The 25,398-nt window shown below is 36.7% G+C and overlaps 1 protein-coding gene across 9 annotated transcripts in view; it reads left to right on the plus strand.

Annotated features, from left to right (window-relative positions):
* The window catches only part of LOC119818587 (spermatid perinuclear RNA binding protein), a 139,598-nt gene that overhangs the window by 70,286 nt on the left and 43,914 nt on the right, over nucleotides 1-25,398 (plus strand). For all 9 annotated transcript variants that reach the window (XR_005286163.1, XM_038336132.1, XM_038336133.1 and 6 more), the window contains 6 exons: nucleotides 3,823-3,967; nucleotides 12,544-12,635; nucleotides 13,653-13,748; nucleotides 14,873-14,984; nucleotides 15,556-15,653; nucleotides 15,854-15,965. Coding sequence is in view for 8 of the 9 variants with exons in the window: in XM_038336132.1 (XP_038192060.1) it covers nucleotides 3,823-3,967; nucleotides 12,544-12,635; nucleotides 13,653-13,748; nucleotides 14,873-14,984; nucleotides 15,556-15,653; nucleotides 15,854-15,965 (655 nt within the window). In the remaining variant the exon portion in view is untranslated. The remainder of the gene's footprint in view (nucleotides 1-3,822; nucleotides 3,968-12,543; nucleotides 12,636-13,652; nucleotides 13,749-14,872; nucleotides 14,985-15,555; nucleotides 15,654-15,853; nucleotides 15,966-25,398) is intronic.

Below are 25,398 nucleotides of genomic sequence, written 5' to 3' on the forward strand. Positions count from 1 at the left end.
GTGTACATTCTAAGGATTGAATTTAGGATTGAATCAGGTTTGGCAGGAAGCATCTTTAGCCACTAAGCTAGCTGTCTTGTCACCCTGCTTTCTCCTTTTTGAAAATCTAGTTTCTCATAAGAAAGAAAACTTAAAAGGCGGGGCCCCGGAGAGCTAGCTCAGTGGTGAAGAGCACTTGCTGCTTTGCAGAGGACCCATGTTCAGTTCCCAGCACTCACAAAGGTTGCTCACAGCAATTTTTAACTCCAGGATATCTGATGCTTTCTTCTAGCTTCCATCAGCACTGCACACATGTGGTGGACTAACATGCACATAGGCAAAATATTCATGTACATTAAATGAAAATAAATAAAACTTAAAAAAAAAGAATCTACATACTACTTGTCTTTGTGACCCTGTCTTATCATTTGCCCACATGATCGTCTCTGGTTCCATCCATGTTATTGCAAACCATGTAACTTAGTACTTATTCAGTAAGAATCTGTTGTGTAAAATGGGCCTAGTTATGTGAATTTGTAATTTGTTATAGTTTATTTGGATCACTTTCTCTGTATTATACATGTTAACTGAACTTAAAAACGTCTCTTATTTAGTTTTTTTTTGATGCAGAGTCTCTGTATGCCTCTGTTTCTCAAGTGCTGGCTTTAAAGACTCCTATATTAACTTTTGGGGACTATTTTATTCTGTTTTAATTCTGAAAATATTCTTTCTTAAATAAAACTATATTTAGATTTTCTATTTTCAGTTTTGGTGGAACAGTTTTTTCTTTTCAGTTATTTTTATTTGCATTGGTGTTTTGTCTGCATGCATGTCTGTGTGAGGGTGTCAGATCTTGGAGTTAGAGACAGTTGTGAGCTGCCATGTGGGTGCTAGGAACTGAATCCAGGTCCTTTGGAAGAACAGTCAATGCTTCTAACTACAGGGCCATCTCTCCAGCCCAGAGCAACTTTTTTTTTATTTGTTAAAAGTATTTAGTTTCTTTCTGCCTTGCAGTTTCCATCTTTCTTTTAAAACTATTGTAATCATTTGAAGATGGAGAGTGATAGCTGTGTGAGTTACAGGATAAAGGGTTTTGACAAGGAAGGTCTAGTAATATGTTTGGGGCTAACAATACTTTGTAGCTATTTTTTATTTGTTTGTTTTTTTTTCTTTTTTTTTTTTTTTAGGTTGGGGAGGGTCTCCCTACATAGCTCTGTCTGTGTTCTGGTACTTTTTGTAGACCAAGCTGACCTAGATTTGATACAACAGTCTATACAATAGTATTTTCTCTGTGCAGGTTTCACTTGTTGAACTCTGCATTGTCCCTTTCTCAAGTGAGGATTGTTATTTTTGGGTACCACAGTTTTAAAATGTTATTTTTGATCAAGTAAATCTTTACAGAAAAAAAATCACAAAGAGAGAGTATAGATTGTGCAGACCATCTCAAATTTTAGGAACTTTGGGCTTTCTAGGCTAGAGAGGACTAAAAAGACATAAATATTCTGAAGTCTTTGAAGGGTTATGTTAGAAGAGATGAAAGAGACTTGAACACTTAGGGCCAGTGGTGGATATGATGATTCATATATTTCAGTTTAACGTAAAGTCATTATAGCTTCCTAACAATGAATTATCTGTATCTGGGTGAAGGTACATTTCATTGGAAAGTGATAATCTTAATTATCCACTGATGTTAAGATTAAGTTATACACACACAAATTTCTCTCTAAACCTGTGTCTAAGCATTCATACATTACTATTGTAATATTTCAGGAAATAATTTGAAGAATGACCTTCACATATGCCCTGCTACTCTACTAGTTGTGTGTGCATGTCCGTGTGCACACTCAAGAAATAATAATCTTTAATAGGACCTTTTTTACAGACCAAATATCTTTTCTGATTAATAAGTGTAGGAACAGTTTGGTTATTTACTACCTTAATATAATTGAGGTAGAAATACACTTTTTTTTTTCTCTCTGTACTCTTTTCCAGGGTGATTTTAGAGCTTTTTTATACAAAGGAGGCAGAGGGTGACAAACCCAATAACCTTTGAAGTTAGTCTAGTCCAAGCTCACACTTTGTTTATAATTTTGGATGTGTCTATTAATTGACAATTTTAGTTTGATTTCCAATAGATATCTTAAAATTTTCTAAAAATAATTTATTTATATGTATTGGTGCTTTGCCTTAATTATGCCTGTATGAGGGCATTAGGTTCCCTGGAATGAGTTACTAGCAGGTCTGAGCTGCCATGTGGGTGCTGGGAATTGAACCTAGGAAGAGCAGCCAGTGCTCTTCACAGCTGAACCATCTCTCTGGGTTGAATAGATCTCTCTCTCTCTCTCTCTCTCTCTCTCTCTCTCTCTCTCTCTCTCTCTCTCTCTCTCTCTCTCTCTCTCTCTCTGTGTGTGTGTGTGTGTGCGCGTGCGCGCGTGCGCGTGTTTGCATGTGGAGGGCAGATGACAATTTGGTGTGTTCCTTTTCCTCAAGCACTGTTCTTGTTAATTAGGATAGGCAGGATGGTTGGCCATTGAGCCCCAGTGATCCGTGTGTACCCATCTCCTCAGTTCAGGGTCTCTAGGAAGGTGCCACTGTGCCTGTTATTTAAAAAACAAATACTTTTATTTAATGTTGTGTGCACCATGTAGTGATGCCTGAGGAGCCAAAAGAAGGCATTTAGTCCTCTAGAACTGGAGTTACAGATGGTTTATGAGCCACCATATGGGTGCTGGGAGTTGATCTCTGGTCCTCTCCAACAGCAAGTGCTGTTAAACACTGAGCCATCTTTCCAGCACTGTCTATTGTTTTATGTGGGTGCTGGGATCAGACTTGAATCTTCATGCTTGTGTGGTAAACACCTTATAACCAACTCATTTCTCCAGCCCTCTAATAGATAACTTTAATGACATTTTCCCCATTGGCAAAATGGTTGTGAACAATTTGTGTGTGCGCGCACGTGTGCATGTGTTTGTTTATTTTACTTCTGGTTCTTCCATTTATAGTGAGGTCTTTTTTTTTTCTTTTGCTTCTTATGTTCAATATTAGGGCAGTGACTTTTCTTACTATTTGGGAAGTATTTAATATTAAAATAGTATTTTTTATAAATGACTGACTTCATTTCAAATATATCTTATTATTTCCTTCAGCTCATTGTATGTCAAGTAATAAGAAATGCCTTGTATTATTTAGTTATAATTTATTGTACTGTTTAATATACAATTTGGATTATTTTATGACAGCCCTAAGATTGTATGTTTATCTCTATGCATGCTAAAAACAGCAACGTAAATTTCCTTGTGGATGTCATTTGGATTATCTCATAATGATAAGTCTCAGTGGAATGACTTCTGAGATCTGTTATACAAGGCAACTAACTGTTTATACTCTTTCATGTGACTACAAGTCATTCATACTTTATTGATTTACTTTAGAAATTTGTATAATTTATATTCATAATTCCTTGGTAAGTAGTTTAGATTCTTTTGTCAACAGTGCTATAATTTTGAAGATCATTTCCAGCTATCTACTGTTGTATAATAATTTACAGTAATAATTTCAAGAATAATTATATTATAATGCTGCTGGTGACATTTCACATGGAAGAAAAATGGATTTAAATATTATTTCATAATTGTCTGCATGGTTGACATTATGATCCTTTTATGAGGGATGGAGAATGGGCTTGCTTAAGTTATCCCTGAAGTAAGGAACTAGTTACAGTTGTGGATTTTATTTACTCTTTTTCATAGTGATATTAATAGTAAATAATAGTCATAAACTTATCACAAGTGTCCCATTTAGAGATTTTAATCTGATTGTTTTTGATTTCTTGGTGACTTTTAGAAACTGACAGAAGAGAAATACCAAGTGGAACAATGTATAAGTGAAGCTTCCATTATAATTCGGAACACAAAAGAGCCCACACTGACTTTGAAGGTGATACTTACTTCTCCTCTAATTAGGGACGAATTGGAGAAGAAAGATGGAGGTACATGTGTGTATATATATCCACATACATACATATCAATGTTTTGTCTTATTTATATAACAGCTCTTTTCCATACTGTGATAACTGTGCTTTGGGATTTAGGAGGTTATAGACTTTATTTGCTTCTGTATGCTATCCCATGATATTTTTAAAGTTTTGTTTTTACATAGTATATTTTGCAGTTTCAGAGACCTGTGTATCATGTGGGCTTTAATTCTGCTTTAATGTTCCTACATTTCGATGATCTGCTTTCCTTTTCTTAGTATAACTTGAAGTCATTGATATCTGCTAACCTGTTCTATTATACTGGCTTACTGATCAGATTCAGAATTAAATATAGTCTAAGACAGAAGTATTTTAAAATTTGCTTGCTTATTTTGAAATTATTCACATGCTGTGTTTGACTTCTAATAATTACATACCCTTAAAAATTTTAGTTACTTGCTGGGCAGTGGGGGCGCATGCCTTTAATCCTAATACTTGGGAGGTAGAGGCAGGGGTCTCTGTGAGTTTGAGGCAAACCAGGTCAGCAGAGCGAGATCTCAGGACAAACTGAACTGTTACACAGAGAAAACCCTGTTTCGAAAAACAAAACAAAAAAAGTTGAATTTCTTGTGTGTACATTTGGTTTATAGAATAAGAAGAATTAGTGAATATATTTACTCAATAATCTTTAATCTTTAGAGAGTATATTTGTGTGTGTGTGTGTGTGTGTGTGTGTGTGTGTGTGTGTATGCGTTATGTGCACACACATGTAAATTTTTATTTTGGAATCAGGGTTTCTCTGAATAGCCCTGTTGACTTGAAACTTGCTATGTAGAATTGTATGGCTTTGAACTCAGAGACATATGCTTGCTTCTACCTCTTCAGTGCTGAGGTTAAAGGCTTGAGCCAGTTCACCTGCCTTGAGTAAATTTTTGAGAAACTTTTTACCCTGTTACATTTTAAATAAGATGTGCGTTAAAAAAAATCACTGTATGACACTGTCATTCTCATAAATATAGAAAAGAAATTACCTAACTGTTGCTAATTTTGAAAAGTAATGAAGTATGTGTGGTGATCTTCATTTTCTTATGTTTTTATCTTTTCAAGTTATCTTTTTCGTACTCTTAGTCCAATTCAAAGATAAATGCCATGAGATATTTTCACTGTGTTGGACCTTTGACCTACTTACCACTCTGTCAAAACAATTTCGATGTCCTATGGTATATATGGGCCAATAGAATATTTGCTATTTTCCATCTGTCAGATTTTAACAAATCTCATTGCATACCCCTTTAGCACAAATACCACGAAAGTAAAAAGGAATATAGGTCAGTTTTGTAGTTTATTTCAGATTGTTAAATATAGAAAAAGGCACACTTAACTGTGAAGTAGATTTTTGAGTTTTAGTTCCTAGACATGAATCATAGAATCCTGGAACTAAAATAGATGGTCACCTTTTTAAAAAAGTTTTTTTTTTTGGTGGGGGGGGAGGGTGGGTGGATTAGGTTATGTGGTCGACTAAAAGTCAGAAACCAGATACATTTTTGAGTTATTCAAATAAATAAAAGTACATCCAATCTATAGTTGGGTTTAATGCCTGTACTTTATTCCTTATGTAACATTCTGTAGCACCTTGGAAGAACCATTCTCTTAAATGGCTTAATTTTTTTTAACAGCAGATCTATGATTTCTGGTTTTCTGGTGTGTCAAGATGAGTTAATTTTGGTAAGCTGTGTTCTACTTGACCCTGTTGTACAAAACCAGCCATTTCTATGTTGAGTTGTAATTATAGGTGCTACTAAACATTATTTTTTCAAGGTTTTGTTTTTGTTGGTTGTTTTTCGAGATATGGTTTCTCTGTGTAGCTTTGGTTGTCCTGGAACTTTCCCTGTTAGACAAGGTTGGCCCCAAACTTACAAAGATCTACTTGCCTTTGCCTCTCAAGTGCTGGGTTTAAAGGTGTGTGCCACTACCATCTGGCTCTAAACATTATTTTTATATTGAGAGATGTTTCTTTATATCTGTTCCTTCCTTGCCTTACCTCTTTCATGGTATCAGGAAAATTCAAAGCTTTTTCTCTTGTGGTTTTGTGTACTTACATGGGATTTTTTGTCATAGCTGTCAGTTTTGATTCCCTCAGGCTTAACCTGTTGTTTAAAAACATTAATTTTAGTACAGAGACACTGAAAACAGGCTCTGTTAATCACAGGTTGGGGATTTGTATCAAACAGTCACAGTCTTTGAGGTGTTTTGAGTTACTAAGGATCGAAAGGCCTCCATGAGCTGACACATCAGCTGATATGAGTTTAGATAAGGTTAAGGCGTCAACTTGGAGCTGATTTTTTTCTTAACAGATGTTACTTTTCTTCTTGAATGGCAGGAAGTTTTTCTTTGCTGTTCTTAACAGCTCAGCCCTGTTGACCAACTTGATCATTTCACAGCGTATTCACTTTTTCTATGTGGCCTTTGTCATAGACACCTTTTTGTCTATTTCCTGGGCAACTTGGAACATCCAACATAATTGAGCATCTGCAATGTGGATTATGCAGTTCTGTTTGTTCACCTAGACACTATTCTCTCCCTTGAGGTAAATCTTTCCATATGCATAGGATGAAAACACAAAGCACATTAGCTTTCAGGGATACTGGTCACCGAAAGCTCTTCCCTTCTCTTCATTTTCTTTCTCAAAGTTCATCCTAAGACAATTTATTACAGTATTCTGACTTGCTTTACCACTCCCAAATACACAATTTGCAGCAGATACACCAATTATCATTTTTTCTTCCCTGTCTTAACTTGCTACATTTGACAAAATCTAAACGAGAGGAAAGAAAGGTTGAGAGCAGGCAGAGCCAGAGGACTGGGGCTAAGATAGGTCATTAGATTTCTCTTTAATACTTTCTGTGTAGAAGTGGATAACCATTCACTTCAAACCACCATTTATTTTTAAGTTGTCAGGAGTGAATGAAAAATATCCTTTTTGAGGCAGGCGGATGGATACCTGAGTTCGAGACCAGCCTGGTCTACAGAGTGAGTTCCAGGACAGCCAGGACTACATAGAGAAACCCTTTCTCAAAAAATAACAACAACAACAACAACAACAACAACAACAAAAAAGTCTGTTAAAAAAATGTCACAAGTAAGACTTCTTGTATGCTATCAGTGCTAGCATAGTCTAACCCTTTACTAGACAGCCTTGTTCAGTGACCATTTCCCTAGTACTATGTATGTGGTTTTTTTTTTTTTAAGCACAGATCTTGCTGCATAATATCTGTGTGTTCAGTTGTTCACCTTATTAGTTTGGTATGACATTGGGCAAGTTTATTTTTGGTTTTTGAGCTCTGTCTGCATTGGAACTCACCAAGTACATCAGGTTGATACACCAGGCTAGCCTTGAACTCAGAGATTCTCCTGCGTAAGTAAGCCTCCTGTATGCAACCCTTGCCACACTCATCCACATAGCTAAACTTTAAACCACACTTGAAATATGCAGTATTAGTTAGTGTACAGTGTACTCTGCGGTGCTAGTAATGAGCTGGCTTATTGTGTAGTTATGTTCCTTGGAAGGCAGGTGTCTTTTCCGCCGCCTCCTCCTCCGCCTATCCTTTGTCCTAAGCACCTAGCACTGTACCTGATACAGAGGTAGATTACTAGAGAGTTCCACACATTAATCTTCACAGAGAATGTTCAGTCAACATACTGTCTGAGAAAATAGAGTACAGTGTATAAAAAAAGAAAAGTTAACAATAGGCAGCATCTTACATGGCTTGAATAATATTTATTGGAGATTTATTTCTGTTAGTGTTATACCCACCATGTTATAATCCGCATATAAATAAAAAGAAAAACTCACAGTGGCCTTAGAAGGGAGGTAACTGTTGGGCTGCTATAAGCAGGAATGTATCATATTTTGTTTAGCTAATCTGACAGAGTCCAGTATAGAATCTTCTCATCCCTTCCTGCCTGGGGTTTCTGCATGGACTTGTAGTTGATTGTTTCTTTCTGACCATAACATAACCTTAACTTTGGAGCTTGTGATTTTACAATAGAAATATATTTGCTATGGGGGAATGATAAATTGTTTAAAATTATGTTTACGTTGCAGTTTTAAACCAAACAGATAGTGAAAAATAGTGTTTTCTGTCATACTGCTGAGGTAGATAGAGTCAGAGCTTGATAGAGAAGTTGTTCTAGAGTTCCTTTTCACCTGTTGATGCCAGGGTGGACTTCTGGCTCTTTTTGGCAGAGGTTCACTGGTATATTTCCTGCTAGGGTCAGGACAGTAGATTGTTGCAGTCCATAATTGTGCTGCAGGTTTTATTTTCCTGCCTTCCCCAGGTGCTGAATACGCCCTATGCAGAGCAAACCTATGGTCATTTTCTTTCTGGTGCTCTATTATTACAATGATAGTGTTTGTGGCATAATTAAGACTAAGAGGATAGTGCTTCTTGGCTCTACCTTATTGCTATTTCTGTTTGATCATATTACTATGTCCTTGTGTTTTTTTCATAAATGGTAATTCAGACTTAATGTCTTTGCAGAAAACTTCAAGGAATTGAGAGAAAGGAGATTTCAGAATATCCTTAGACATACTAAAAAGTTCTGTCAGGATTAACTGACAGCTCGGCTTTGTCCAGAATTTTATGAAGCCTGCCATGATAGCCCAGCTCAGTTATTTTACTTTTGAGGAGTCTAGACATATAACACAGCCATAGTCATTTCTGGCTTTCCCTGTTCTTCCTCTCCAGGATATTATTTTGTTAACAGGGGCAGATAACTTGCATGTAAGGCACTAAGAAAACAACTGTGCGCTGCAGAATAGTGTTTGGTCACTGATCTAACCTTTAACCAAGTGAGCAGGTTTAGGCATAATAGCCTTCTTTTCAGTGCTTCCTTTGATGCACATACATTGTTCCAGTACACATAAACATAGTGATGGCAGATTACAAAATCATTTTTAAAAGCTGTATTTATCTTTGTATTTGGCATTTTTGTCAATACTTGTCCATTTTTGTGCTGTTTTTTATATTTATATATATATTAATATAAATATTATATTTATATATAAAAATAATATATTTTATTTTTATTATACATAATATACATTTTAATTTTTATTATATATTACATTATATAATAAATATATATATTTATATATATTTTATATTTTTATATTTCCTACAAAGCAAGTGAAATAGGTCATAGTTCTGTACTTTATTTTTATTCATTCATTTATTCGTTCATTTTTGAGACAGAGTTTTTTTTATGCACCCCTGGTTTTGAATTCCAGTCTGGTCTGGAACTCACAAATACCCATCTACCCATATCTGAGAGTGCTGGGGTTAAAAGTGGTTAGACCACAACTCCAGTGGTTCTGTTGTTTTTAATTAATGACAATTTTTAAAGTAAGTCTTTGCTCACCTAATAAAATTGAAACACATACACACCTGTAGTAAGGTCCTGAAGTATTAAACTTGCAGTTTCATCAGGAGGGGCATTGTTTTCCAGGCAATAGTTCTATGATTGGCACATTAACAGTTTTATTAGTAAAAATATGTAAGACTATATTATTAGCCATTGAAAGAAAATAGATAAGCTGGGCTGATAAGTAGCACTGAGGGATGCCATATGTTAATGTGTCACATAATATAATAAAAAATCTTTAAAGATAAAATGTATTGTTATACCCCTGTTGTTTCCAGCTTCATGAATAGTAAAACATTTTGTATTTTTTCACTGTCAGAGCATAAAGAAGCATGGCTATTTGATGTTGTTGTAAGAGGAATCTGTTTACAAGTCCTCAGTGCTTTTCCTTTTCTTCTCTTTTAGTAAAATCTGTTGTTTCCAAATGTTGACTGACTGTAGCAAGCTGTTGTCTTGAGTTTTTTTTTTTGTTTTTGTTTTTGTTTTTTCCAGACAGGGTTTCCCTGTAGTTTCTAGTCCTGGAACTAGCTCTTGTAGATCAGGCTGGCCTCGAACTCAGAGATCTTCCTGCCTGCCTCCCGAGTGCTGGATTAAAGGCAGGCGTGCACCACCACCGCCCAGCTTGATTTTTTTTAAAATAAAAATTTATGGTAGTAATCTGATTTGGAGATGAAAGAAGTCATCAAAAATATCTTTCTCTTGTCACCATTGCAAATATCTGTGTCACAATTAGGGTAAGGTACTTACCATCTCTGTCCATTTGACAAGATACTTTAAGAAGAGCAAAGAGTTCTGGCTTACTGGGTCTTACCTCTCTCCCCTCTTCCTGTGCTTCTCTTTCTTTGTCACCTTCTTTCTGATACCTCAACTCAGTAAAATGGGTAGAATAAAACTTACTGTTAATTTAAAAATTCAAGTTGTAAAAAGAAAATAACCAATTTGAATTATGTACCTTAGCAGTCAGTCAACCTTTGTTATGTCTACCTTTCAAGAAATTCTAATAACTTGCTAGGTGGTGGCGGCACACACCTTTATTTCCAACCCTTGGGAGTCAGAGGCAGGTGGATCTCTGAGTTCGAAGCCAGCCTGGTCTACAGAGTGAGTTCCAGACACCCAGGGCTACACAAAGAAACCCTTTGTTGAAAAACAAAACAAGAAAAGAAGAATAAGAATATTCTAATAACTCATTTAGAGATGTCCTAGCTTTTAAATGAGCTTACACAAATGCCTTTATTGACTACAACAAAACAATTTGATGATAAAACGTTGAAATGACTCAGTTGTATATTTTGTGCCTGTAAACACAAGTCCAGGACTTTCACCTATGAGTACCATATTTGTTTGGGTTTATAAATGAGTCTATACTGATAATTCTTTTAGAAGCTTCTGATTTTATTAGTAGAAATTATAAATGAATTCAGACCTAGCATTGTGATTTTTGTTGGTAGGGGTTAATGGGAAACAATGTAGACATCTGCTGTGGAGCTCACTTGGTAGGAAATAAGTTGTAGTATTTTATTGGTTAGTGTTACAGTAGTACAGGGTTCTTCCTTAAAGTTGTGGTTTTATTTGGGCGTTATACCTTTAGTTTTAGAAATGTTTTAACTAGTAGAATAAACTCTAGGTTTGCCACTGTAGAGTCACTGATAACTAAGAAAGCCAAAAAGTTTCCATGCTCTTGTCTACCATTTAAAAGTATTTACATTTTTTGGACCATGCAGTGTACTCCATATCTACTGTTAGAAGAATATTGAGAAGTGTTAGCAGGACTCATACTTAAAAGAATTCTTAAAAGAGAGTAATGAATCTGACACAAGTTTAGACAATCTTTCCATAGGAATCCATTTGTAGAACTATGCTTTTAAATAATGCATCAAGACTTCAAAAATTAACAAACCTGCTTCTCCATACTTAGTGGAAATGAACTTGGTGACAGAAACTTGGATTTAGTATCAAGTATGTGGGTTTATTGTTAACCAGGCTTCCTTCTTTCTTTCTTTCTTTCTTTCTTTCTTTCTTTCTTTCTTTCTTTCTTTCTTTCTCTTTCTTTCTTTCTTTCTTTCTTTCTTTCTTTCTTTTTTTTTTTTTTGCTTTTGACCATATCAAATAGTTATGAAATAGTAAGGCAAGTCAAATGACCATGGTTATATAGCAGTCTATGAGTTAGTTGCCTTAAAGAACAAAAGATCAATAAATATGAAATACATTCTATTTTATATTTGTAGTTTTAATATTTTGGCTCAAAAAAGAAATATTGAATGAACTTCAAGGTAATTGTTGAGAGTCTCATCAGTGGAGTTAAGTTTCTAGTGGTGGTTATTTTAGTGGTTTTGATTGTTTAGAAGCAAATAATTCCCTATTAGGTCACACTCAGTATACTTTCAGGTTACTCAATTTTGTTACTACATAAGACGTCCACATTTTTTAGATCCTGATAAGTTATCAAAATTTCTTTTATTAAAAATTTTTTAAGCTAGGCAGTGGTAGTGCACGCCTTTAATCACAGCACTCGGGAGGCAGAGGCAGGCGGATCTCTGTGAATTCAAGGCCAGCCTGGTCTACAAGAGCTAGTTCTAGAACTGGCTCCAAAGCAACACAGAAACCCTGTCTCCAAAAAAATAAATAAATAAAATTAAAAAAAAATTTAATTGCTGGGTGGGAGCACTTGGGAGGCAGAGACAAGCAGATCTCTGTGAGTTCAAGGCCAATTTGGTCTGCAGAGCAAGTTCCAGGACAGGCTCCAAAGCTACACAGAGAAACCCTGTTTTGAAAAACAAACAAACAAAAAAGTTTTTTATTGCAATTGTTCCCAGATGTCATTCTTGTAGCTTCCAAAATGAAAAAGTGCTATGTATTTATTTTGTTTTCTATGATGGTATGATTCATTAGTAAGATCCTTGATTGTTTATAAGAAGCTGTGGTTACTGATTCCTTTGTTGAATGAATTCTTTTACTTTTTCTTGTACTTTTGCCCAGAATCTGATGACTGTTTATTAAAATAATGTTCACTTAATTACAAAAAAAGCAACAAAACCAAGTTATGAAAATTTCTGGAGTCTTACAAATTCACTCAAACGCTGCTTTCTTTTGGTTGTTGAAATTGATAATTTCTTAAAGAACCCCCTTTCAAGTTATATCTGTTTTCCCTTATCCCATTTTATTACTAGAAAATGTTATGATGAAAGACCCTCCGGACTTACTGGACAGGCAGAAATGCCTGAATGCCTTGGCTTCTCTGCGACATGCCAAATGGTTTCAGGTTGGCACTTTGTTTTTTCCTTACTGTTCTCTGTCAGTTTTATTTGGAACACCTTTTACTTAGTGTTTTCTGTATGCTGTATGAAATGGAGATACTTTGTAGCTCATAGAGTTATTGTTGAAATAAATCAGTTCCTTTGGATAAAGTGCCTTAGAATAGCTTTCATTTTGTGTGTGTGTGTGTGTGTGTGCGCGCGTGCGCACGCATGTGTGTAGGTCAGAGGTCAACATCAGTGTTACTTTTCAGGAGCATCCACCTTACTTTTTGAGAAAGGGTCTCTTAAGTGCAAGCTAGAACTCAACAAGTAGGCTAGGCTTACTGGCCAGCAAGCCCCAGGGATCTTCCAGTGCTGTTTCCCCAACACTGAGATTCTAAGTGTTTGCCACCACACCTGGCTTTTAAAACATAGGTTCTGAGGGTTGAACTCAATCCTCCATGCTTGCAAAGGAAGCACTTTACCCATCGAGCTGTCCTCCATGATGTTTTGTTATCATGGAATTCTTTTTGATTTACTATTAGAAGTAGTAGATGGTGGCTTATAAAATAAAAACACAGAAAAGCTGAAAGTTAAGATAGTGCCTGGAATATAGTTGGCATGAGTTCGCAAAAAGTCTTTTTATGTTATATTCCTTTTACTTAAAAACCTGCCTTTCTGAGCCATAACTTGCTAGTTTTCATAATTTGATTTTTCTTGATTTGCTTGATAACCAGTAAATTATTTGCTAATTGATAATCATTTAAAAAAACTTATCCGCCGGGCAGTGGTGGCACACACCTTTAATGCCAGCACTCGGGAGGCAGAGGCAGGCAGATCTCTGTGAGTTCAAGACCAGCCTGGTCTACAAGAGCTAGCTCCAGGACAGGCTCTAAAAAAGCTGCAGAGAAACCCTGTCTCGAAAAACAAAAAACAAACAAACAAACAAAAAAAAAAAAATAAAAAAACTTATCCAAGACCATTGTGTTTCAAATGAGGAATGGATTTCTACAGGGATATTGGAATCATTTTGTTTGTTTTAGGCAAGGGCAAATGGATTAAAATCTTGTGTGATTGTCCTCCGCATTCTGCGTGATTTGTGCAACAGAGTACCCACATGGGCGCCGTTGAAAGGATGGGTAAGTACTTAAATGTGATTAAAAAACAAATCTGAAGCTATAGCAGAGGTAATTCTAGAAATGATGTTACTATAGAATGACTATCTTCTGAGTTTAGTTAAGGCATCTATTTTCTTTTTTGCCCTAGAATTAATTATGCAGTTTTATGAATTCTTTTATGCATATAACTTCTTTCTTGTCCTTTTTGTCATATATATAAAAATATATAAATTTTAAATCTCATATATGTAATGTATGTATGTATGTATGTATGTATGTATATAAAGATCCCCTTGATCTTTATAAAGGTCTTATAAATTTTAGAAATAAATCCTGTTCTGCTTGAACTCTTGACTGATCATTAATCACTCATGGATCACTTGCTGCCCATGATAGCCTTCTTGACTGGTCCATTGCCGTCAGTGTTTTGTTACATTTCTGTGGAGATTATCTGATCTACTGTGTCTTTTGTAATTCTCATGAAATATAGATACAGATCCAATATGCTGGTTAATTGCAATGCTATAATAAAGTAATAAAGTATGTCTGTAATTAGGTTAAGTGCAGTGTTTGATATTAATTACTAATTAGGACATAACATATATTGTAACATTGACTTAATTTGGAGATTATTATGCCTGATCCACTAAGGACTACAATTTAAAAATTTATTCAAATAATTCAAAATTGTAAGGACTCATTTATAAAATAATGAGCAATTATGAACATTCGAGTAACAAACACAGAGGTGTGGTTCTTTGTTTATTCTAATTGTTGCTCTTGGAGCAGGCTATTCAAATGAATTCAACTATTTAGATAGACCAGTTGGTACCTTGGTTATTTATTAGCTATTATTCATGTAAAAGCTTGTTAATCTTGAATGAATCATATGACTGTAACTTTATTTTTTGTAACTAAAATTCAAAGTTTTTTCTTAAATATTTTTGGAAAATATCTAAAAATACTTGAATTAGAAAATGGTTGGATTAGAGTAGATAATCATGGAGGAAGAGTTAAATGGACCTTAAATATTCAATTGTCTATACTTTTTAGCTTCCCTTTTAGATAGAAATATCAGCTCACATTTAACTGGAATCCTTTTAACACTTGGTGCATGTACTAATTTGTAATTTAATATCTTCTAGCCACTAGAGCTTATATGTGAAAAGTCAATAGGTACTTGTAATAGACCTTTGGGCGCTGGGGAGGCCTTGAGACGAGTAATGGAGTGTTTGGCATCTGGAATACTACTTCCTGGTAAGGGTTTCAAACTCTCAAGGCAGAAGAATAAGAAAAAAAAAATCTTAATTTTAGTTAATTTATCTAAACATATGCTAAATGTTTGTCCTCTGAAGAGGAAAATGATGTGTAGGAATTGTGTTCTTTAGAATTTTAGCAGCTACAATGTTCTAATTTTTGTTTTATATGTACTAACATAAAGAGTACTAATAGATACTGTGTCTACTATGCATTTGCTTCACCAAGAATTTGAAATGTAAATGCTTATTTGATAAGAATGAAGTTCATTTTGATTGCAAGTCTAGTCATAAATTTGGAAAAGTTAAGTATGTGATCCATTTACAGATTAGGTATAATTTATCATGTTGTAAATTTTTGGAGTAAGGCTCATTTTGGTATTAGTTGACTTCCAGTAAAAAATAAGTATAGTTAGGTGCTAACACTTGCAAATGACAGATTGTCCTTAATACTCCACTTCTTTGAGCAGACTTTTAACTTAGTTCTTCAGTTTTTTTTCCCTTCTCTCTTATGTTACTTTGATGTTTTAAACTCATTTCTAAATTTTTATTTTTTCTTGCCTTTGCCTTAGGGGGTCCTGGCCTTCATGATCCTTGTGAGCGAGACCCAACAGATGCTCTGAGCTATATGACCACTCAGCAAAAAGAAGAAATCACTCATAGTGCACAGGTATGAGACTGGTATCACTAATTGCTTAGACGGATACCATATCTTCCATTTCTGAATTGTTCTGTGTGGTTACTTTTTTTGTATGTTTAAATTTGGGAATTCTACCAGTATAATATCAGTATGTAAAGAATTTGAGTTAAATGTCATATAAGTGAGAATGGTTATTGAGATTTTATTAAATATAATGTTTTATTCTTTAGCATGCACTTAGACTATCAGCCTTTGGCCAGATTTATAAAGTGTTGGAAATGGACCCCCTTCCATCCAGTAAACCTTTTCAGAAGTATTCCTGGTCGGTTAGTGATAAAGAAGGTGAGTATGAAAGGTTTTTTGTTTGTTTTTGTTTCTCATTAGAGTTGAGGGTTAACTTTGATAGTAGTGGTGTGCACCTTGTTTAGGGAGCTTAAACATTGGTCATTCAAGTTACTGCTTTTCTTAATTGACTTCTATCCAAAACATCAGTGATATCAGTCTTCTGTCTCAATTGTTCTTATTAGTTATCAGCTTATTTTTCTGTATTGCTAGATTTTGTTACTGCATAGACTTATGGATCATACGTTAGGCTCTGGTCTAAGAGGAGATAAAAAGGTTAAGAAGAGACATCGTTCCTGTCACTGGTCAGTGTGATGAACTTTCTGAAGTTTGCAAGTGCTTTGTAGAAAGAAAGGGAAACAAAAATATAGGGGATGCGAAAAATGTATTGGAAAACTCATGACCACCCTCCGTTTGTATGTCTACCTGTACTCGTATGACAAAACATTTTCTGGGCATATGAAACACATTCATCTTTCCACTCCAGATAGGGAATTCAAGACAGACCAAAGTAAGATAACACCAAAGTTCAACTTGGTGAACCAATGAGTTTTATTGGGGTTAACTGTTGGGAGCAGTTTAAACTCAAAAGGCCACCCACCTTGAGGAATGCTAAAATATATTTAATAGTCATTAACAGGACATGCATGGATTTAGATGTCCAAAAATATGGGGGCATTTAATTCAAATTGCCACAAGAAATTCAGGATCTGGGGTCTCACTGCTCCCAGCATCTAACCGTGGGTGAGGAGTTACTTACAGGATCAGAAATGACTCAGCTGCGTCACCAAGGCTCACCCCAGCGTGGTTGACAGTTGGTAAATACTAGTAAGTGGAAAAAGGCTGGGAAACCTGGAGCACACTGCATAGCCTACAGACATCTCAACATGTTGGAGAGTGTCTTTGTTTCTAGGCGCCACCATGTGGGTCCTGGGAAACAAATCCAGGTTCTTTGCAACAGCAACTAGTGCCCTTAACCTCTGGTCTGTCCCCCAGTCTCTTCTGTTAATTTAGATCTAATTTGGATTAGATCTTTCTTTCTGGTTAATTTGGCTAAAGGCTTGGCAATTTTGTTAGTTTTAGTTCCCCCCACCAAAGAACCATCTCTTTATATCATTGATTCTGTATTGTTATTTTTCTTTCCTATTTTATTAATTTCAGCCCTATCTTGACTATTTCTTCCTACTTTCTTTGGGTGTTTGTTCTTTTTTATTTTTTTTAAGTTTTCAAGTATATAACATGAGATCTCTCTAGTTTCTTGATGATAGGCACTGTACTGTGGCCCTTCCTATTAGGACTGCCTTTAGTGTGTTGCATAGATTTTGGTATATTATGTTGTGTTTTTATTTTGATTCAATTCTGCGAAGTTTTACACCCCCATGGGTTGTCCTGGAACTTGCTCTGTAGACCAGGCTGGCCTTAAATTTAGATATCTGTTTCCTTCTGTCTCCCGAGTGCTGGGATTAAAGGCATGTACTGCTTGGGAGGCAGAGGGAGTTGGATCTCTGTGAGTTCAAGGCCAGCATGGTCTACAGAGCTAGTTCAAGAGCAGTTTGTTAGTTATACAGAGAAAGCCTGTCTCGAAAAACCAAAAAGGAAAAAAAAAAAGAGGCTTGTCCCACTACTTCCTGATCTCAATTTCCTTTTGATTCTCCCTTGACCTAGCTTTTATTCAGTACCTTGTTGTCTTGTTTCCATGAGTTTGTCTGTTTTATGCCATTTCTATTGTTGTTGGAATTCAGCTTTATACTTTTGTGACCAGAGTATGCAGGATATTTAGTTTTTCTATATTTGTTGAGACTTGCATTGTGGTCATTTTTGGAAGAAAGTGAATTCTTTAGTGTTTGCATAGAATGTTCTGTTAGGTCCATTTGATTTATGACGTCATTTAACTCCGGAGTTTCTCTGTTTGTGTCTGGATAACCTTTTGATGGGAGTGGGTTATTGGAGCCCCACAGTTTCACTGTGTTAGTGTCAGTCTGTGAGTTTTAGATTGTTTCTTTTATGAAGTTTCCCAATTTCGTATTTGCCCCTTTGTTGTGTAAATGTTTAGAATTGTGGTGTGTTCTTGGTGAATTTTTCCTTTAATGAGTATGAATTGCCTTTTCCTATCTGTTCTGTCTAGTTTTGGTTTGAAATCTGTTTTGTTTGGTATTAGAATATTCTGTTTGCCTGGAATATCTTTTTCTGTCCTTTTACGCTAAAGTGGTGCTTGCCTTTAATGTTTCTTTTTTATTTTATTTTATTTTATTTTATTTTATTTTGTTTGTTTTTTGAGACAAGGTGGATGTCCTGGAACTAGCTCTTGTAGACCGGGCTGGCTTCAAACTCACAGAGATCCACCTGCCTCTGCCTCTAGAGTGCTGGGATTAAAGATGTGTGCCACCACTGCCCAGCAAAGATATGTTTCTTGTAGGCAACAAAAAGAATCATCCTGTTTCCTAATCCCTCTGTTAGTCGGCTTTTAATTGGAAAATTGAGACTTGCTATTTAGAATTACTATTGAGCAGTGTTTATTAATTTTTATTATTTTGTTGTTGTGGTAGTGTTAGGAAAAAATAATCCTAAGAGGGTAGGCTCTGCTGGTGTAAAGAAATCCAATTAGGTCAGAGCAAACCAAATTAAAATGCCCATTGTTTTATTAAGTATGGTGCTCTTGGGTGGCCAAGTGCATGGTGGCGAGACAGGAAAGCAGGGAACACCTGCAAACCTGGAACCATGTTTTTCTCCTCTGGGAGCACATTTAAATACTCTTGTCGGAGTGATCCTGACCCTCCCCAAGGGAAGAGTCAGGACCTGTCATTCTGGGATTTGGAGTCCAGACTAACGCAACTCCCAGGCCAGGAGGGCTGTGATGGATGCCAGGGGCTGGAGTTATGCTTCAGACTTAACATTCCAGACTCTTTGGATATAGGGGTGACAGGAAGCTGAGGTAATAATTATGACCAACATTTTTGGCTCTTTGGAAAAAGGGTGTAGACTCAAGTCTAGCTACTTCCTGCGGGCATGGAGCGACATGGGGAGGGGAGTTGGTGGGTCCACATACAGTGGGTGGTGTGGCTGGAAAGGCATCCTGTTCACTGTCATCCTGGAGATGCCAGGCATTTGTTTCTTGAGGAAGGTAAGAAGACAGGTAGGTGTCTAGGAAGAAAAAAATATGAAATGGGACTGGCCATGGGATGAGACACAATAGCAGAGGAAACCAGATTTTAGTTGGCAGGTGTCCTTGATCCAGGAGAGCTGGTACCAGTGGGAAGTCCAGGAGCTGGTACAGGTGCTTTTGGTGTTGTTCTGGGAGCATTTTGTAGGTTGGTCTTGACTTAGGCAGCAGGAGTAACCTACAAAATACGCTTAAAACTGTCTGGGGCTAAAATTAAAAACCTTGGATTTTTTTTTTGAAATTTTCCGAACTTGTAATGTATTTCAATAACCACTTCTACCAGTTAGTTTAAACTATGATACACTGGCGTGAAGGATTTCTTTTTTTTCCCATGATATTTATTGAGCTCTACATTTTTCTCTGCTTCCCTCCCTGCCTCTCCCCTCCCCCCTTCAACCTTCCCCCTAAGGTCTCCATGCTCCCAATTTGCTCAGATCTTTTTCTACTTTCTACTTCCCACATAGATTAGATTTATGTAAGTCTCTCTTAGTGTCCGTATTGTTGTCTAAATTCTCTGGGATTGTGATTTGTATGCTGGTTTTCTTTGCTTTATGTTTAAAAACCACCTATGAGTGAGTATATGTGATAATTGTCTTTTTGTGTCTGGGTTACCTCACTTAAAATAATGTTTTCTAGCTCCATCCATTTTCCTGCAAAATTTAAGCTGTCATTATTTTTTTCTGCTGTGCAGTATTCCATTGTATAAATGTACCACATTTTTTTTTTAATCCATTCTTCGGTCGAGGGGCATTTAGGTTGTTTCCAAGTTCTGGCTGTGACAAACAGTGCTGCTATGAACATAGTTGAGCACATGTCCTTGTGGCACGATTGAGCATCCTTTGGATATATACCTAAGTTATTATTGGGTCTTGAGGAAGGTTGTTTCCGAATTTTCTGAGAAATCGCCACACTGACATCCAAAGGGGTTGTTGTACCAGCTTGCATTCCCACCAGCAATGCAGGAGTGTTTCCTTTTCCCCACAACCTCTCCAGCATAAGTTGTCATCAGTGTTTTTGATCTTGGCCATTCTTACAGGTGTAAGATGGAATCTCAGGGTTGTTTTGATTTGCATTTCTCTGATGACTAAAAATGTTGAACATTTCCTTAAGTGTCTTTCAGCCATTTTAGATTCCTCTGTTGAGAGTTCTCTGTTTAGGTCTGTACTCCATTTTTTTTTTTTATTCAATCATGTGATCTTTTGGTGTCCAATTTCTTAAGTTCTTTTATATTTTGGAGATCAGACCTCTGCCTGATGTGGGGTTGGTGAAGATCTTTTCCCATTCTGTCGGCTGTTGTTTTGTCTTATTGACCTTGTCCTTTGCTTTACAGAAGCTTTTCAGTTTCAGGAGGTCCCATTTATTGATTGTTTCTCTCAGTGTCTATGCTGCTGGGGTTCTGTTTAGGAAGTGGTTCCCTGTGCCAATGCGTTCAAGTGTACTTCCCTCTTTCTCTTCTATAAGGTTCAGTGTGGCTGGCTTTATATTGAGATTTTTTGATCCATTTGGACTTGAGTTTTGTGCATGGTGATAGATATGGGTCTATTTTCATTCTTCTACATGTTGATATCCAGTCATGACAGCACTGTTTGTTAAATATGTGTTCTTTTTTCCATTTGATATTTTTTGCTTCTTTATCAAATATCAGGTGTTCGAAGATGTGTGGATTGATATCTGGGTCTTCTGTTTGGTTCCATTGGTCTTCTTGTCTGTTCTTATGCCAGTACCAGGCTGTTTTCAGTAATATAGCTCTGTAGTAGAGTTTGAAGTCAGGGATTGTGATGCCTCCAGAAGTTCTTTATTGCTCAGGATTGTTTTGGCTATCCTGGGTTTTTTGCTTTTCCAAATGAAGTTGAGTACCGTTCTTTCGAGGTCTTTGAAGAATTTTTCTGGGATTTTGATGGGCATTGCATTTAATCTGTAGATTGCTTTTGGTAAGATTGACATTTTTACTATATTAATTCTTCCTACCCAAGAGCATGGGAGGTCTTTCCACTTTCTGGTGTCTTCTTCAATTTCTGTCTTCAAAGATTTAAAGTTCTTGTCACACAAGTCTTCCACTTAAAACCTTGGATTTTACCAGACCTGATTTTGGTGATCGAACTTTTCCAGGATCTTGTAAGAGAACTGGAACAGATTTTATATCTTGGTATAACACAAACAGATAGGACAGCCTTAGGGCCCTGTGTCATCGGTTAGAAGGCTGTTAGAGGAAATTGGGAACTCTGAACCTCCGAAGATTGAAACCTGGAATATGAAGCCTGTTAAAGAATAGTACTTTGAGTTGTCAAATGCCTTTAGACAGATCTGGGAGGAATAGATGAGGAAAAAAAATGAGACAGCTTTTGGCTAGCAGGCAATCCCAAGTCCTTATCTTGTCCTTGGAGAACATAAGTCTTAGAAATATTTGCCATTAGCTCTTGAGTGTGAGAGGCCCGAAGATTTTTCCTGTGAACAGGAAGATTGTCTTACCTGTCTTGGCAGGAAAAAGCAGATCAATTCCCTGGGTAAAAGGCCTGTTTTTGCTTCTGTGTGAGTTGTTTTGCAAACCCAGCGCAAGCCTGGAGATGGCAGGTCTTCGGTCTCTTTGGAGGAATCAAAGGGTGCTACAAAGGCTGGCATGCCTCTGTGTTAGAAGCTCTTGTTGTTAAAATGCCATAATCTCAGATCTATAAAGGCACTTGAGAGCCAGGTACCATTACCTGGTATTTTAAACTGGGCATATAAGCTAAATTTTAGAGCTATTGTAATCTGGAAGCACACACATACACAAAACTTAAATTACATCGTGAAAACACAGTTACACACTGATAAAAACACGTCGTGGCCACATTATGTTGACAGAGAAACAGGACAGCCTTAGGGACCTCTGTCAGCTGACTAGACGTTGGAAGAGAGAACAGAAATATAAGGATGAAACATTTTTGTAGAGTTCTAGAGTGGCGGGGGGCAGATTTGTTGTCATCAGGAAAGGGAGGGGCAGAAGCGGAGGTGCCAGAGTGGTCTGAGCATGGAAGGCGGATACCAGCTATGGAGAACATAAGGCCAAGCCCCCTGCCTGTGCTGGGCCCAGATAGAAACCTGTGTTGATGCAGGCTAGTGAAACTGATGGGCAAGTGTTGCTCCATGAACTGGCCATGCCGCTTCCAGAACTGGAGCCAGCTGCTCTATTGGGTGGGCACTTTGGAACAGAGGGGCTGGGCCACTTTCTTTTGAGGTGGGGGATGCTCAGTGGCACGTGGCTTTGGAACACTTTGGAATGGAAGTGGGCACAGAGTGACATGTGGCCTAGCACTTTGGAAGGGAAGTGCAGAGTGCAGGCGGGACTAAATGAAAGCATAAAGAGAGACAGAAGTTGGGGCAGGATAAAAGAGCAGTCGGCAAATGAAAACCGAGATGGAAGTGGAGGTGGGACAAAGCGCCATTGAACAAAGAAAGAACAGCAGAAGAGGAGGCAAAGAAATGGGAGCACCCTACTTTAAAAACTCGGACTTTGGAGTGTAATCAAAGGACACGGTCAACAAGACAAAATGGCAGCCTACAGAATGGGGAAATATCTAACTTTTTCTATGATTTGAGCTTGTTCTATCAGGCTTTCTTCCTCATCACTCTGAAGTATTACCTGGGACCTTTCCCTTACCACATTCAGTGGTTTGCTTTGAGCCTTTATTCTATCCTACTGCAACTTTGACATTGATGAACACTTTTTGAATTTTATGTATGTGTCTGCATTTATGTCTGGGCAGCACATACATGCCTGGTGCCTATTTAGACCAAAAGGAAGGCTTTGGATTCTCTGCTACTGGAGTTAGAGTTAGCTGTTATGTGGATGCTGAGAATTGAAACCAGGTCTTTTGGAAGAACAACTGGTGCTCTTAACCAGAGTCATCTTCTTAGCCTCCCCTCCCCCCAAATAATTATTTTTAAAAGTTATTTATATAATCAGAGCATTGTCTGTTCCTTGGGCACCATCCATGTATCCCACCTTGTTATGTTCTTGCTGTGTGAACTCCAGTCCTGACTTGTAGACGGTATTTTCTAGATTTTTTTTCTGACTTTCCCACCTGGATATTCTTTCTTTAGTAATTTAATTTGCCTTAAACTTTGTAGAAATTGAGCTGCACTAATTTAATCTTTTGTGGTTTTAATCTTTTTTGTCGAATATTATTTGTGATTAATTCTAGGTGTTTTACTAGTTTGTTATCTTGATAGCCCGTAGTATTCATTTATGAACATGTCACAATTTATTCATCTGACTTTTGAAAGATTTTTAGGCTATTTAGTATTTTTCTGCCACCCACAGAATTTCTTTGAGTACTTTCATGCATGTGTGTGTCTTGGAAATATTACAGGCAGAAAATGTGGACCTAGAAATATGTCCAGTATACCAGTTTACCCTTTTTCTAACAGAGTAGGGCAGTTCCTATTGCCCTCTGTTCTCTTCCTTTGGTATCACCGGACACTTGAGTTACATGAAATGCTACTTTTCAATTGAGTGTCACATGATCATTTTCTCTTGGTTCTTCTAGCCCTAGTGCCAGCTTCTGATTTCTCTGTTTGTTCTTTGTCTTTCTGAACTCTGAATACTAAAAATGTCCTTAATCCTAAGCCTTTTGTTTTTATTTATACTGATTCATTTAGCCTTTGTCTTGAAATTTCTTATTTTTACCAAAAAGACGGCCCTAAATTTATACATTTCCATCTGGTACTTGTTGTCCAGTCCCCAGTGCCTCTTCATTTATCACATAAATGTCTAGCTGAATAGCACCTTAGACCTAATATTTTTAAATTCTAAACTTTAAAAAAATTATTTTTATTTTATGTACATGAATTTCTGCATGAATGTCTGTGCACCATGAGTGTGCCTGGTGCCTGGTGAGGTTCAAAGAGGGCATCAGATACCCGGAAACTGGAGTCACAGATGGTTGTGAGCTGCCCATGAAGGTGCTGGGAATCAAATCCCGCAAGGTCCTCTGAAAGGGCAGCCATTATTCTTAAGCTGCTCATCCATTGCTTTAACCCCTAAAATATAAACTGTTCTCCTCTGAGTCTGCTTTTATTTTTCCCAGGCACTGGACATTTTCCATCTGTATTTAGGTCAAAATCTGATGAGTCAGTCTTGAATCAACTTACTGATTTCTGAGAACTTCTTACAGTACCCACTACTTTTATAGGTGGTCAGGGTCTTGCCTGAATGTTTAGAAGTTCTTGATGTCTGATCCATTGAAGGTAAGGATTCACACAGACTAGCAGAAGGAGCAAGATAACTTAATTTGGAATAAAGCAGCAGTGCTGATTTGAGGGATACACTGTCAAAACTAACACAAGAATGAGCATACTTAAAGACCCAATTATTGTTTGGGGCTTCTTTTTATGAGGTCAAGAAAAAGAGTTTCTTATAAATGTGTGTAGTACTTTATTTTCTTTGATAGATTAGGTCATGCTTTCTTTCCTACTTTGTATTTCTCTCCCCATAATGAATCTGCCTTTAATCATATGCACACCTACTTAGGTATAGCATAAGATGGCAGTGGGGGTGATTCTCCCTAAAAGTTTACCAGAAAACAAGAAGACACAGGTTTATCTTACTTGGCACCCAAACCTGTTCAGGCTAAATATTCTCTTCTCTTGCTTATACTTGTACATATTGGGAATACACTTGCATAGAAATTTTCTAAATTTGGTTGCTACTAGGGGTGAAGAAATTTCAATCATCATTTAGAGATGGGAGTATACATTGCTAATGTAGTTTGTGGAATGAGGGCATTCTGAAATTTCTAAGTGCATTGTTTTGAGATGCATATGTATACATATTATGTGCAAGTTAAAGTGCATTATTAAAATGTGTATGTGTGCATATGTGCGTGGAATCTGACATAACCAAAGCCAAATTGGGGGTATAGGTCCTGAAACTCTTGTGTGGCCTGCCTCACTGTTATATGGTATGTTGTAATTAGTCTCCACCATTTGTGACTAAGCTGTTTGAGAATAGCTGTACTGTTTGTCCCTGTTACATTGTTACTTTGCCTGTAAGTAGTAAATTTTGAAAATGGTTATTGAATAGATGTATATATGAGTTTATAATGGGAACAATAAAGTGCTTGTGAAAATAAAGTTGTTACACATAAAGGTCTAAGGATCATGCCAAACCTCAGAAGTGATCTCTTCTCATTACCAGACCATGAAGGTTAAAATGTCTTGCTATTTATAAATGTAATCCCATGTTTTCTCTGATTCTGTGACTAGCCCCAGATATTTTATTTCTTTTCCAATGAC

This window comes from Arvicola amphibius, chromosome 7, assembly GCF_903992535.2.
Source record: "Arvicola amphibius chromosome 7, mArvAmp1.2, whole genome shotgun sequence".
NCBI lineage: Eukaryota > Metazoa > Chordata > Mammalia > Rodentia > Cricetidae > Arvicola > Arvicola amphibius.